At 43.6% G+C, this 13,870-nt stretch overlaps 1 protein-coding gene across 1 annotated transcript in view; it reads left to right on the top strand.

Annotated features, from left to right (window-relative positions):
• LOC140724802 (protein jagged-2-like) overlaps positions 1-13,870 on the top strand; it is a 258,587-nt gene that overhangs the window by 181,228 nt on the left and 63,489 nt on the right. Inside the window, 5 exon segments of the mRNA XM_073039432.1 lie at positions 3,822-3,952; positions 6,900-7,019; positions 9,212-9,325; positions 9,561-9,674; positions 12,362-12,475. Coding sequence (XP_072895533.1) covers positions 3,822-3,952; positions 6,900-7,019; positions 9,212-9,325; positions 9,561-9,674; positions 12,362-12,475 — 593 coding nt within the window.

The following is a 13,870-nucleotide window of genomic DNA, read 5'->3' as shown; positions in this document are numbered from 1 at the left end:
TCAACAACCAACACAGTTCAAGAATGTGCTGAGGGCAACCCACAAGTGTTGATGCTTCTGGCACTGACAAAGCGTGCCCACATCTTACTAACCCCTAATTTGTACGCTTTGGAATGTGGGAGAAACAGGAGCATCTGGAGGAAACCCACACAGTCATTGGGTTAATGTACAAACTTCTTACGGACAGCAGCAGAATTGAACCTGTATCACTGGTGTTATTTTACATTTTGCAGTCAATTGTGAAGTAAGTGCGTGTGTGTGGGATATCTTTTCCCCACCTAGCATTGATTTATGATTGATTCTGGTATCAGATACAGACCATTCAATTTGAGCCTGACTCTTTAATGACTCCACATCAGGAATACAATTACTCTGGTCTCGCAAGATGCCTTAAAGTAGATTGTCCCTAGAATGACGCCAAGACATCTGTGACTTCAGTCATTGCCAACAATAAAGTAGCTCCCTGCAGCCCTTATAATAGCTGAAGATACCTTTCACCAGATATGCTTGCTCCTGACTCTGACGAGGCACTCCTTGTGTGTGTGAGAGACCATAAGACATAGGAGCAGATAAAGGCCAATCGGCCCCTCAAGTCTGCTCCACCATTCCATCGTGGCTGATCTATTTTCCCCCTCATCACCATTCTCCTATCTTCACCCGTAACCTGTGACATCCTTACTAATCAGGAAATTATCAATCTCCACTTTAAATATATCCAGTGACCTGGCCACCTTAGGTGTCTGTCACAATAAATTCCACAGATTCACCACCCTCTTGCCAAAGAAATTCCTCATCTCTGTTGTAAAGGGATGCCCTTGTATTCTGAAGTTGAGACTTCTGGTTCCATACTCTCCCACTACTAGAAACAACCTCTTCACATCCACTGTAACCTTTGGTAAGTTTCAATGAGATCCCCCTTCATTCTTGTAAACTCCAGTGAGTACAGGCCCAGAGCTATCAAGCACTCCTCATATGTTAGCTCGTTCATTCTCATGAGCCTCCTCGGGACCCTGTTCAATGTCACCGCATACTTTTTAAGAGAAGGGACCCAAACCTGCTCAAACTACTCCAAATGCAGTCTGACCAATGCCTTCTAAAGCCTTAACATTACATCCTTGCTTTTATATTCTAGTCCTCTGGAATGAATGCTGACAATGTATTTCCCTTCCTTACTCAACCTGCAATTATGTGTGTGTAAACTGGAAGGTATCTCTACACTAGTTATTCAGCTCCTAGTTGTGTTCAGTTAATATGATATACATCCATATCCACTCCTCCTTCATATTCCTGTTATCGTATCTAATTTCTGTTGTGTCTGCTTCCAGTGAAAAATGGAGGGCTATGTGGAGGGAAAGGGTTAGATTGATCTTGGAGTAGGTTAAAAGGACGGCACAACATGTATGGTACTGTTCTATGTTCTGTCTCCTTTTTGGGTGGTGCAGTCTAGATTTTTGAAAATAAATCTTGTCTCTTTGGCCCATTATCTTAAATCAGTGTTCCTGAAATTTTAAAGTTTGTTAAAACTCCTAACTTTTGAACAATAATCTTCCCCTAACCTTCTCTGCTACAAGGGGCTTTTTGGGGGAGGGGCTTCTTTCCTCTTCCCTTTCTAGCCCTGATGAAGGGTCTCGACCTGAAACATTGACTGTTATTCCCCTCTATAGAGGCGGCCTGACCTGCTGAATTCCTCCTGCATTTTGTGTGTGTTACTCTGGATTTCCAGCATTTGCACAATCTCGTGTTTATAATCTGCTGTAAGGGGTGCAGTTCTGAGTTTTCCCATCTCGCTCGCAGGGTGGATAACTCTGGTACTTTCTCTTCTCCAGGAGCTTGATGCTGTCTTGTGTGCAGTCATTAGCAGCCTGCTTGTAGCAACTTGCAGGAAGTACTTGTCAGTTTTCAAAGGGATATGGAACATTGGAAAATCGGAGCTGGGGTTGGCCACTTGCCCTCTTAAGCCAGCCTCGCTATTCACCTTGATCATGGTTGATATGTTCCAGGTCCCCTCCCTTCTATGTTGGAGGGTTCTGAAGATGAGCTGTAAGCATTGCACGGTAGTGTTCAAAGTAAAATTTATTACATACATGTCATCACATACAGCCCTGAGATTCTTTTTCTGCAGGCATACTCGGCAAATCTATAGAACAGTAACTGTAAACGATGGACAATGCAGATATAAATAAATGGCAATAAATAATCATGAAATAATGAGATAAGAGTCCTTAAATGAGTATAGTTATCCCTTTTTTTTCCAATAGCCCAATGGTTGAGGTGTAGTAACTGTTCGAACCTGGTGTTGTGAGTCCTGAGGCACTTGTACCTTCTACCTGATGGCAGCAGTGAGAAGAGAGCATGGCTTGGGTGGTGAGGATCTTTGGATGCTGCTTTTCTATGGCAACGTTTCACATAGATGTGCTCATTAGTTGTGAGGTTTTTCCCTGTGATGTACTGGGCGGAATCCACTACTGTTTGGAGGATTTTACTCTCAAGGGCATTGGTGTTCCCATACCAGGCCGTAATGCAGCCAGTCTGCACACTTTCCACTGCACATCTATAAAAGTTTGCCAAAATTTTTGACATGCCGAATCCTTGCAGACTTCTAAGGAAGTAGAGGTGCTGTCGTGCTTTCTTTGCAATTATATTTATATAATGGGTCCACGACAGGTCCTCTGGGATAGTGACACCCAGGAATTTAAAGTTACTGACCCTCTCCACCTCTGATTATTGGCTCTTGGACCTCTGGTTTCCCTCTCCTGAAGTCTACAATCATTTCCTTGGTCTTATTGACATGAGGGGTTGTTGTTATTACGCGGCTCGGTCAAATTTTTAGTCTTCCTCCTGTATGCTGATTCACCACCTTTGATACAGCCCATAACAGTGGTGTCATTAGCAAACTTATATATGCTGTTGGAGGTGTATTTAACCACACAGTCATGGGTGGAAAGTGAGTAGAGCAGGGGGCTAAGTACACATCACTGCGGTGCTCCTGTGCTGATGGAGATTGTGGAGGAGATGAATTTTAGTGTTGTGGTTAATTCTAGTGTGTGATTTTTAGTGATCCGGGTTCAATTCTGTTGCTCTCTGTAAGGAGTTTTCATGTTCTCCGCATGACAGCTACGTTTTCATCGAGAGCTCTGGTTTCTTCCCGTATCCCAAAGGCTTGAGGGTTAGTAGGTCACATGGATGTAATTGTGTGGCACAGGCTTGTTGGCCTAGTAGGGCTTGTACCATACTTTTGTCTGTAAATAAAATAAAAGGCTTCAATGCATGTGTGTCTTATGAGCAAGGTTGAGAAAGATAAGGATTTTCCCTAGGGCGAAGGAGGGTGAGAGGTGACTTGATGGAGGTGTAGATAGAGTGGACAGTCAAATACGTTGGAGTACAGGGGGCATAATTTTAAGGTGTTTGGAGGAAAGTGTAGTGGGGTGGATGTCAGAGTTAGATTTTTACAGTGTTAAGTCTGTAGTACACCCTGACGGGGTGGTGGTAGAGGTAGATACATTAGGAACATTTAAGAGACTTAAATAGGCACATGGATGGGGGAAGAAAAAAGTTACGAGTATGTAGGAGGGAAATGTTAGATTGATCTTAAAGTGAATTAAAAAGTCAGCTCACTATCATGAGCTGAAGGGCTTGTACTGTTCTAGGTATTATTGTGCCTGCCTTGGACACAAGATTGTGCGTGATGGTCTTTAGATTTATCAGAAGTGCTGCCATTGTCATATTGGTGATCAGTCTGAATGTTATAGCTCGAAGGTACATTGCGCCTGGAAGTTCCTCTGTATGGCTGGTTTTAACCTTGATTCACCCTCTCTTTCCAGGTGTCTGTATGGATGGCAGGGGCAGTTCTGTGATGAGTGTGTCCCATATCCAGGCTGTGTCCATGGGACGTGTGTGGAGCCGTGGAAATGTAATTGTGAAACCAACTGGGGTGGTCTACTCTGCAACAAAGGTACAAATATCTATTAATGAACTGTAGAAAGGTAATGCATATACTGACTAACAGTTCCACCGGTATGCCACAATCCTCAATGTGCACCCAGTGAGACAGAAAGATCCAACACTGCCCTTTCTGACAGGCTGACTTGCCTAAACAAATCTGGAGAAACAATTTGGACCATGAGACATAGGAACAAAATTAGGTCATTCAGCCCATCATGTATGCTGTGACATTCCATCATGGCTGATTTATTCGCCCTCTCAACCCCATTCTCCTGCCTTCATCCCGTAACTTTTGACACCCTTACTAATCAAGAACCAATCGACCTTGGTTTTAAAAATGCCCAATGACTTGGGCTTCACAGCCATCTGTGGCAATGAATTCCACAGATTCACCGCCCTCTGGCTAAAGAAATTCTTCCTCATCTCTATTCTAAAACTTTTCTCGGAGTGGTAAGAATGCAGAACTCGCTTTTACAATGAGTGCCGGGGTGGACGATATAGCTCTAGTCAAGAGGGATCAAATTACTCTGTAGTAAAGGAGTGTGTTATACGGACAGAGATGGTTGCAGATTTCAGACCCAGATCATTTGAACCAAATTTATAGTCATTGGTTAAGAGTGAGAGGTGAAATGTTCAAGGACCTGAGAGGGAACTACTTCACTCAGCGGGTGGTGAGAGTGTGGAACAAGCTGCCACCAGAAGTGGTGGATACGGGTTCAATTGCAATATTTAAGAGAAATTTGAATAAATAAATGTATGGGGAGCTGTGATCCAGGTGTCGGTCAATGGGACTAGGTAAAATAATAGTTCAGCATGAACTAGATAAGCTGAAGGGCCTGTTTCTGTGTTGTAGGGCTCTCTGCCACTATGATTCAAATTGTCCATTTTCCTTGCTGTAAAGTCTCTGCAAGGCTCATTTTGACTTCCAGTCCTTGAAACTATTTTCCCTTCATTATTTTTGTCTTGCTCCAGTGACCATTTTGCATTAGCCAGCCACTCCGTCGTTTTGGAAACCCAGTTCTCTTTACTGTCTCCACTCCTGATTGAGTAAAAGCTGTACCTCAACAGGAAGCCTAGCTGAAAATTTCACACGCCCACCATTACACCCCATTGAAATTGCACGATTGACTAGTTTCCTGCCTTTGAGGAGATGCTGTAATGGCTAGTTGAGTCACGCACATAATGGTTCCATTTAATGCTGAATATTTTTGTATAGTTTTGAGGATGCATCCATCAAAATCCTTACAGTTTTAGTTTCAGCCCTTAGCTTATTTCCTCCTCCTCCCTGACAATCTACAGGAAGGTTGTGATTGTGCAGGAAAGACTGCAGAGGAGGTTTGCCAGGATGTTGCCTAGATTGGAGGACTTTACTATGGGGAGAGATTGGATAAGCCGAGTTTGTTTTTGTTGGAGTGAAAGAAGCCAATATTCAAGAAAACTGGAGCGTTATAGCCCAGGTGCAGGTTGATGGGACTAGGTAGAATAACACTTCCACACATCTAGACAGAATAACAGTTTGGAACCAACTAGATGGGCCAAAGGACCTGTTTCTGAGCTGTAGAGCTCTTTGACTTGATTATGAAAAACATGGAGAGAGTTGATGGTCACAATCTTTTTCCCATGGGTGGAGTATCAAAAACTGGAGGTCATAGATTAGGTTGAGAGAAGAGTTTTAAAGGGGATCTGAGGGGCAAGTTTGGTTTTACTCCAAAAATAATTAATATCTACTGTAGGAGGAGATAGTAGAATTGGATATACAGCCACTACGAATGAGAGGCATTTAGGTAAACGAATGTTGGATGGTAGAGACCTAGTGCTGGCAAATGGGATTAATGTAGATTGGCAGGGTCTGCATAGACATGAAAGGCTAAAGGGCCCATTTCTTTACTGTGCAATTCTTTGACTCTAAGCCCCATTGTCTTCAAACAAATTACATAGAACATTTAACAGTGCAGCACAGTACATACCCTTCAGCCTTAATGTCGTGCTGACCTTTTTAACTTGCTCAAAGATTAATCTAACACTTCCCTCCCACATCAACCTCTATTTTTATATCGTCCATGTGCCTATCTAAGAGTCTTTTTAATGTTTTTAATGTATTTGCTTCTACCATCATCCTTGGCAGCATGTGCCTGCACCCACCACTCTGTGTAAAAAAAACAAAACAAAACAAAAACCCACAAAACGAAACATATCTTTGACATGTCCTATACTTCTTTCCAATCATCTTAAAATTATGTCCTTTCATATTAGCCATTTCCACCCTGAGAAAAAGGAGTTGGTTGTCCAATTTATCTATGCTTCTCACCAAGTTGTACACCTCTATCAAGTCACCTCCCATCCTCCCTCACTCCAAAGAGAAAAGCCCTAGCTCACTCAACCTATCCTCATATGACATGCTCTCTTATCTAGGCAACATTCTGATAAATCTCCTCTGCATCCTCTCTAAAACTTCTGCTCCTTCCTATAACGAGGCAACCAGAACTGAACACAATACTCCAAATCCCACAGCTTAGTATGCAGTGCAGTCAAACGCAAGTTGTTTTGCTCTGTGTTGAGCCTGGTTTCTAATTCCAGTTTATGTTCATGTTGTTACTTTGTTTTCCTCAAAATATGGAAAACTTCGGGTTAACTTCCCCATTACTTTCTCTCAATGTTAAGTGACCTCTACCAGTATACCCATTAGGACATGCCTATTGCTTTATTAATATCTTCAAAACCTTTAAGGGCAGAACTTGGTTTAAAAGCAACACAGTTTTAAGTCTTTGTGTGAATTGAACTATGCACCTGGCTGATCAATGATTAATGAGCTTCAGGTGCCCTGGGACAATGACAGGTCCTTGCTTGTACACAGACCTGGCTGAATGTCTGGTATCTCAACCCCGAGGGTCTTGGTGTGTGCACATGGCTTCTGTGTCTGACCCTTTAACTGAAAACAATTCTCTTCACCCCTGAAGATTTGAATTACTGTGGGACACACCATCCGTGTGTCAACGGGGGGACCTGCATGAACACGGAACCCGACGAGTATCAATGTGCCTGTCCTGAAGGATATTCTGGCAAGACCTGTGAGATTGGTAAGTGTGTAACATACTGCAGCCATGAGACCAGATATACAACTATCTGAAGATAAAAAATTGTATACAATTTTTACAAGAAAGACCACAATTAGATAAAAAATAGTCCATTTTAGTGCAAAGTGATCAAAGTAATCACGATGTTACTAAACTGTAGTGATTATGGTTGTATGGAAGATTCAGGAACTGAGTAGTTGCAGGGAAGTAGCTGTTCCTAAACTTGGTGGTCTGAGTCTTAAAGCTTCTGTACCTCCTGCCTGATGGTAGCTGTGAGCAGAAGGAATGGCCTGGGTGGTTGGGATCTTTAATGACTGATGTTAAACATGGGGATTCCTCCTCCTACAGCCCTTAACATCTTTCACCTATCACCTCTCAGGTTCTTACTCATCCCCCCTTCCCCCATGCCTCGGCTGAGGCTCGATGTGTGTCCTTGAGCAAGGCACTTAACCACACACTGCTCCTGCATGTTTATAGCCCAGTGGTAGTATGGACAGGACAAGACAAGATGCTGGGAATCCAGACAAGTTCACATACAAAATGCTGGAGGAACTTCCCATGTGAGGCAGCATCTATGGAGGGGAATAAGCAGATGTTATTTTGGGAAGGAACAGTCATCAAGATAGGAAAGGAAGGTGGAAGAATTTGAAGGTGAAACCAGATGGGGGGTAAGGTAGGTGGGGGAAGGGGGGATGAGTAAGAACCTGAGAGGTGATAGGTGAAAGATGTTAAGGGCTGTAGGAGGAGGAATCTTCAGAAGAAGTTAAGGGAAGAAAAGGAAGAGAGTGGGCCATGGGAGAAAGAGGAGGAGGGGCACCAGGGAGAGATGATGGGTAGATGAGAAGAAAAAGTGTAAGATGGGAGCTAGAATAGGGAATGGGAAAAAGAGAAGGGGAGAAATTACTGGAGGTTGGAGAATTTTTTGATTTAGTAATGCAACTTATTCAGAGGCATAATTCTATTCCAGTGGCTACTCTGTTAGAGCAAGAAAGTATTTCATTGGAAGGCCAGGGAGTGGATAGAAGGAGGGTTTTGATGGATTTTGTTAGTTATTTGGTGTAACACTTGAGGTTAGTATAACACTTTACAACATCAGGAATCAGCGATCAGGCTTCAATATCCTCCGCTGTCTGTAAAGTCTATGTACGTTCTCCTGTGACCACATGGGTTTCCTGCAGGTGCTCCAGTTTCCTCCCACGTTCTAAAGATCTGGGGTTAAATTTAGTAAGTTGTGGGCATGTGATATTGATTACAGAAGCATGGTGACACTTGGGTTTGCCCCCCAGCACATCCTTGGATGGTTGACTGAAGCTACACATTTTACAGTCTTGATGTATTTGTGACAAATAAAGCTAATCATCAAGATAAAGCTTATCTTTGAAGTCTATCTGAATTTTGTGGTAATCCTCCATCAGAATCAGTTTTAATATCACTGGCATATGTTGTGAAATATATTTGATTTTCAGCAGCAGTACATTGTAATACAAAATAAAAACTAAATTACAATAAATATATAAAATTAAGTAGCGCAAAAAGAGGAAAAATACAGTGAGGTAGTGTGCATGGGTTAATTGTGCTTTCATAAATGTGATGGCGGAGGGGAAGAAGCTGATCCTAAAACATTGAGTGTAAGTCTTCAGGCTTCTGTACCACCATCTTGATGGGAGCAATAAGAAGAGAACATGTTCTGGGTGATGGGAGTCCTTAATAATGGATGCTGTCTTTTTGAGGCATTTCTCCTTGAAGATGTTCTCGACACTGGGGATGCTATGCCCATGTTGGAGCTGGTTGAGTTTGCAACTTTCTGCAGCTTCTCCTGTTCCTTGACAATTGCCCATCCATACAAGAGGGTGATGAACCCATTAGAATGCTTTTCATGGTACATTTGTAAAATTTTCAAGTCTTTGGTGATGTAGCAAGTCTCCTCCAACTCTTAATATAGCCGCTATCGTACCGCCCTTGTAATTACATCAATATGTTGGGGTCCAGGACAGATCTTCAGAGGTGTTGACATGCAGGAAGATGAAACTGCTCACCCTCCAGTTTTAGTCAGTGCCTTCTCTTGATCCTTTGTCGAGGCAGGTTCGGGTGGGGAGGATTAATTTGTGCATGTTTTGGGTTCAGGTGAGGAGGATTATGTTGTGCAAGTTTTGAGTTTGGCTCTAATTATCTCAAACTGGCTTCTTTGGTTCTAGCTGAGCATGCTTGTGTGTCCAACCCCTGTGCAAATGGAGGTACCTGCCATGAGGTCCCAACTGGTTTTGAATGTCAGTGTCCTTCAGGTTGGAATGGGACAACCTGTGCCATTGGTAGGTTGGTTCTGTTACCTTCAGTGATGGACGTAGTTTCCTCCTTCCTGCCCCTCGCCTGCCCCCTTTCTCCTCCTCCTCCCCCCCCCCCTGATCACCCCTCCCCCCTACCCACCCCTTCCTTGCTTTCTTTGCGTTGTATTGCTGTAGAGCAAATTTTACGTTATCTAATTCGGTGCTGATAAAACTAATTTTAATTCTCGCTCACTGACTGACCAACTATCTCTCTCCACAGATATAAATGACTGTGCATCACATCCATGTGCGCATGGTGGGACTTGCATTGACCGTGTTAACGGGTTTGAGTGCATCTGCACCTCACAGTGGATTGGGAAGACCTGCCAGCTGGGTAGGGAGTCTCAGGCTGATTTTTGCTTGTAAAGTGGTTGAGACTGAGTAAATAGATTGTTGATTGCCTCTTGCAATTAAGGCTTGTGGCTGCGTGTAACAATCTTGATAGTGTAATGAAATGGAGTGGAGATATAGTTTGGCCATGATCTTGAAGGACAGACCGGTATATAATTGCTGAATTCCGCTCTTTTGTCCTTGCAGCATGCTTATCCCTGTCTCCTGCAGGGTGGGCTCAGACCTAAGGCCAATTTCTCTTTCAGTATGGTTGGCATGGCTTCATTCGGGTGCCCTGTTTGGTGGTACTGAATTCCCTCCCTGAAATCTTAACTTCTGTTTCCTGTTTTTAATTGCAGTAATTACTGTATGCGTGGGGGGGGGGGGGGGAATGTTGTGGTAACCGTGAAAATGGTTTAGAGAGGAGTGTGTATTAATATACACAGTCACCTGACCCTTAATAAATTTCAAGTGTTTGCTTAGGGTGGAGACCTGGCAGAGATGAGAGTCCTGCAGTCTGTACAAGGCTTTCCGAATCTGTGTCAGCCTCAGCAGGCTTTATCCGAAGGTTTTCAGAGTATTTCTTACTTTGCATTTACCCTCTTGACCTCAGCACGTTTTTAAAAATACACAGATCTAAGAAAGTCCCAGTTCATGTATCTTGTACCAGAGGAACTGTTAAATAATAGAGCATAGAAGATAGAGCAGTACAGTACAGGCCCTTCAGCCCACAATGTTATGTCAACCTTTAAACCTACTCCAAGATCAATCTAGCTCTTCCCTCCCACATAGTCCTCCATTCTTCTTTCATCCATGTGCCTGTCTAAGAGCTTCTTAGTTGTGCTGAATGGTGTGGCAGTTATGTACATTTAAGAAGAATGTGGATGGGTATGTGGATTGAAAGAATTTAAATATGGTCAAGTCCTGGGAAATGTACATCTTGGTTGGCATGGAATTTCATGGACTGAAGGGCCTTTTTCCATGCTGTACAACTGGCTCTCAAAGTGCTCCATGCATGTCTAACTATAGAGCAAGACTCGGCACCGTTTTTTTTGTTTGGACAATGGTGTTGGAGGATGCAAGTCTGTGTACAAGTCAGCCATTATCTAATTGAGTGGTAGGATAGTCCCTAGAGGTGAATGGCCTTGCTCTGTTTAAGAGGTCACAGGGTTTGGTCATTGCTTTGTGAACTGCAAACAAACAGGCAAGCAAGCACCCACCTGTGTGCGTTACTAATCCCCAATTCCTTCTGTTTTGGGCCCCATAATGTGAGTGTTTAGAGGTGTATACTCTTGTCCTCTAACCTTACTGCTGTGAGTGGAGCATTGCAGAGGCACACCAGATAAATGAGAATGGTTTTTGTTTAAAAACCTGCAGATACTGGAAATCTGGACAACACACAACATGCTGAAGGAGTTCAACGGGTCAGGCAGCATCTGTGGAGGGAAATGCACAGTGAATGTTTCGGGTTGAGAGCTAGTATAAAATGGGGGTGGGGGATGGAGCAAGAGCTTCCACCTTTTTTTACATTAAGGTAGGTATTTTAAAGATGCTCTAGGGACTTAAAGAGACCCCTACATATGCACATGGATGATATCAAAGAAAAGAGGACTACGTAGGAGAGAAGGCTTAAGGCTGATTTATACTTGTGTGTCGCATCAGTGCCATAGTTATTGTGTACCCTATGCAGCGGGGTGACGTGCCCCTCTCTAGAAAAGTCACCGTGACGCAAACGGCAACAACTGTGATTGGTCCGCTTGGTAGCATCGCATTTCCTCCTACGCATTTCCGGTTGCTTCTTCTCTGCCATGTTTGTATACTGTGTTTACACCAATGCAAAATAGATTAACCAAATCCTCAAATCTACCTGCCGACATGTGAAAATGTTTGAAATGCATTTCGTCGTCCATGTCTCTCACGAAGAAACTCAACACAGTGGCGTAGAAACCCCACCGCCAACTAGCGTTTTGGCGCACACCAACGCATGCTTGCTACGGCATAGAGTGACGCAGAAGTGAAAATCAGGGTTACGGCATAGACTGAGGCGTAGCCCGTATGCACAAGTATAAATCAGCCTTAAGATTGGTCATAGAAAGGGTTAGAAGGTCGGCACAATATTATGGACTGAAGGGCCTGTATTGTGATGCAACATTCTGTTTTTCCCCCTCTCTCACTTGCCTGCCAATCCTCCCACCCCATCTCGATGCACCCATTACCTGCTAACTCTTGCTCCACACCCTTTTTAGATTGGCTAACTCTCCTCTTTCCAGGCCAAAGGAACAGTTTCAACAGTCCATTTCCCTCCACAGATGCTGCCTGATGAGCTGAGTTTCTCCAGGAGTTTGGCCGCAGAATTATTGGAAACACTCAGCACAGGCAGCTTCTGCAGTAAGAGAAGTGTGGTCAGATACGAGACTGTTGGATTGAGCAAAGGATCTCAGATGAAGGGTCCGTGACTTGAAATCTTAATTCCGATTCTCTCTCCACAGATGATGCCTGACTTGCTGAGTGTTTCCATTGATTAATTGCTCAAGCATCATTTTTTTAAGAGCATAACTAGACAGATTTGGACTTCTTTCAGTGGGAATGTGTTGGATCTTTCTCTAGCTTTTCTGCTTGCATGCTTTTTATGGTGTGGTTGCTGACTATCTCTTTCTCGTTCTTTTGCATTTCTTCCCTCTCCTTTCACAGATGCTAATGAATGTGAGGCGGAGCCTTGTGTTCACTCTTACACTTGCAGAAATTTGATTGGTGGATATTACTGTGACTGCCTTCCGGGATGGTCTGGACAAAACTGTGACCTCCGTCAGTATTCTGTTTTATATTTTTGTGTGTTTGTGTGTGTATGTATATATATATGTGTGTGTATACACGTTTATTTCTCACATGTACATTGAAATGTACAGTGAAATGCATCATTTTGCTTCAGCGACCAGGAGGGTGAGAGTATGGCATCCTGGAAGTGACGCATCATGTACCCGCTGCCTTTCTGCCACTCTCCTTTCTCCAGCAGTCAGACTCTCCATTGCCCTTCACAGACTGGATTTCGGGGTTGTCAAGAGGTGTGGGAATGGGAGAGCGAGCAGTCAAGCTGCTGCAAAAACTCCTTTGAGACTTCAGGAGCAAGGGAGAATGGTTACAAGAGATTTCATCAGACTTCAGCTGGACAACTAACTCTGGGTATATTTAAAGTGAAGTTGATAGGCTCTTGACCTAAAGGGTGTCAAATTTTACAGGGAGAAGGCAGGAGAAAAGGAGTTAGAGGGAAAATGATTGAATGGGGGCCTAATTCTGCCCTTGTGTGTTATGGTCTTCTGGGCTCCAGTTGGATGCCTATCTCTGGTTTCTGTCGCCCACTGTTGGGCATAGAATGGTCCAGATAGTGGAAATGTTTCTGTGCTGTAATGTTCTATGGTTCTGTAGTTCTATGAAGAGAATGTTTTCAAATAGAGCGAGTTGAAGACCAGAGGGCACAGCCTCATAATACAAGCCCCACATATACATCCTTTTGAATCGAGATGAAGGAGGAATTTCTTTAGCCAGAGGGTGGTGAGTCTGTGGAATTCTTTGTTGCAGATAGCTGTAGAGGGAAGATAATTGGGTATATTTAAAATAGAGATTGATAGGTTATTGATTACTAAAGGTGTCTAAAGGTTATGGGGAAAAGGCAGGGAAATAGAGTTAAGATGGCTGATTTTCTATCCATGATCAAATGGCAGAGTAGACTTGATGGGTCAAATAGCCCAATTCTGCTCCTATGTTTTGTGGCCCATGGCATAAACTGCTTGGGATTACAAGTCCTGCTGTGTTTCCTGAGGTTTTGGAGCTTTTGGTGCTGAAAGGAGAGTGAAGAGGAAGCAGCCCGTGGCTATTCCTCATCGGGAATGTTAAGGAGTAGGGAAAGCCGGATACGCTGCTCTTCCAATTACAAATCCTGATTTGCTGTCAAGGAGTTGGGGGGGGGGGGGGGTAGTCTCACGTGAAATCCATGCACACACAAGAGACTGCAGATGCTGGATTCTGAAGCAAAACAACAAACTGCTGGAGGACAGCATTTCTAGAGGGGAAAAGATATTGGACGTTCCAGATGGGAGCCAAGTCCATGGAAGCTGCCTGACCTGCTGATTGCTCCAGTAGTCTGTTCTTTGTCTGAGCTTGTAGTTTTGGTCAGTGCTGTTCTGTATGTGGAGAGGGGAGATG

The sequence above is a fragment of the Hemitrygon akajei genome, chromosome 3 (genome assembly GCF_048418815.1).
Source record: "Hemitrygon akajei chromosome 3, sHemAka1.3, whole genome shotgun sequence".
Taxonomy (NCBI): domain Eukaryota; kingdom Metazoa; phylum Chordata; class Chondrichthyes; order Myliobatiformes; family Dasyatidae; genus Hemitrygon; species Hemitrygon akajei.
This window is presented reverse-complemented; position numbering and strand designations above follow the sequence as displayed.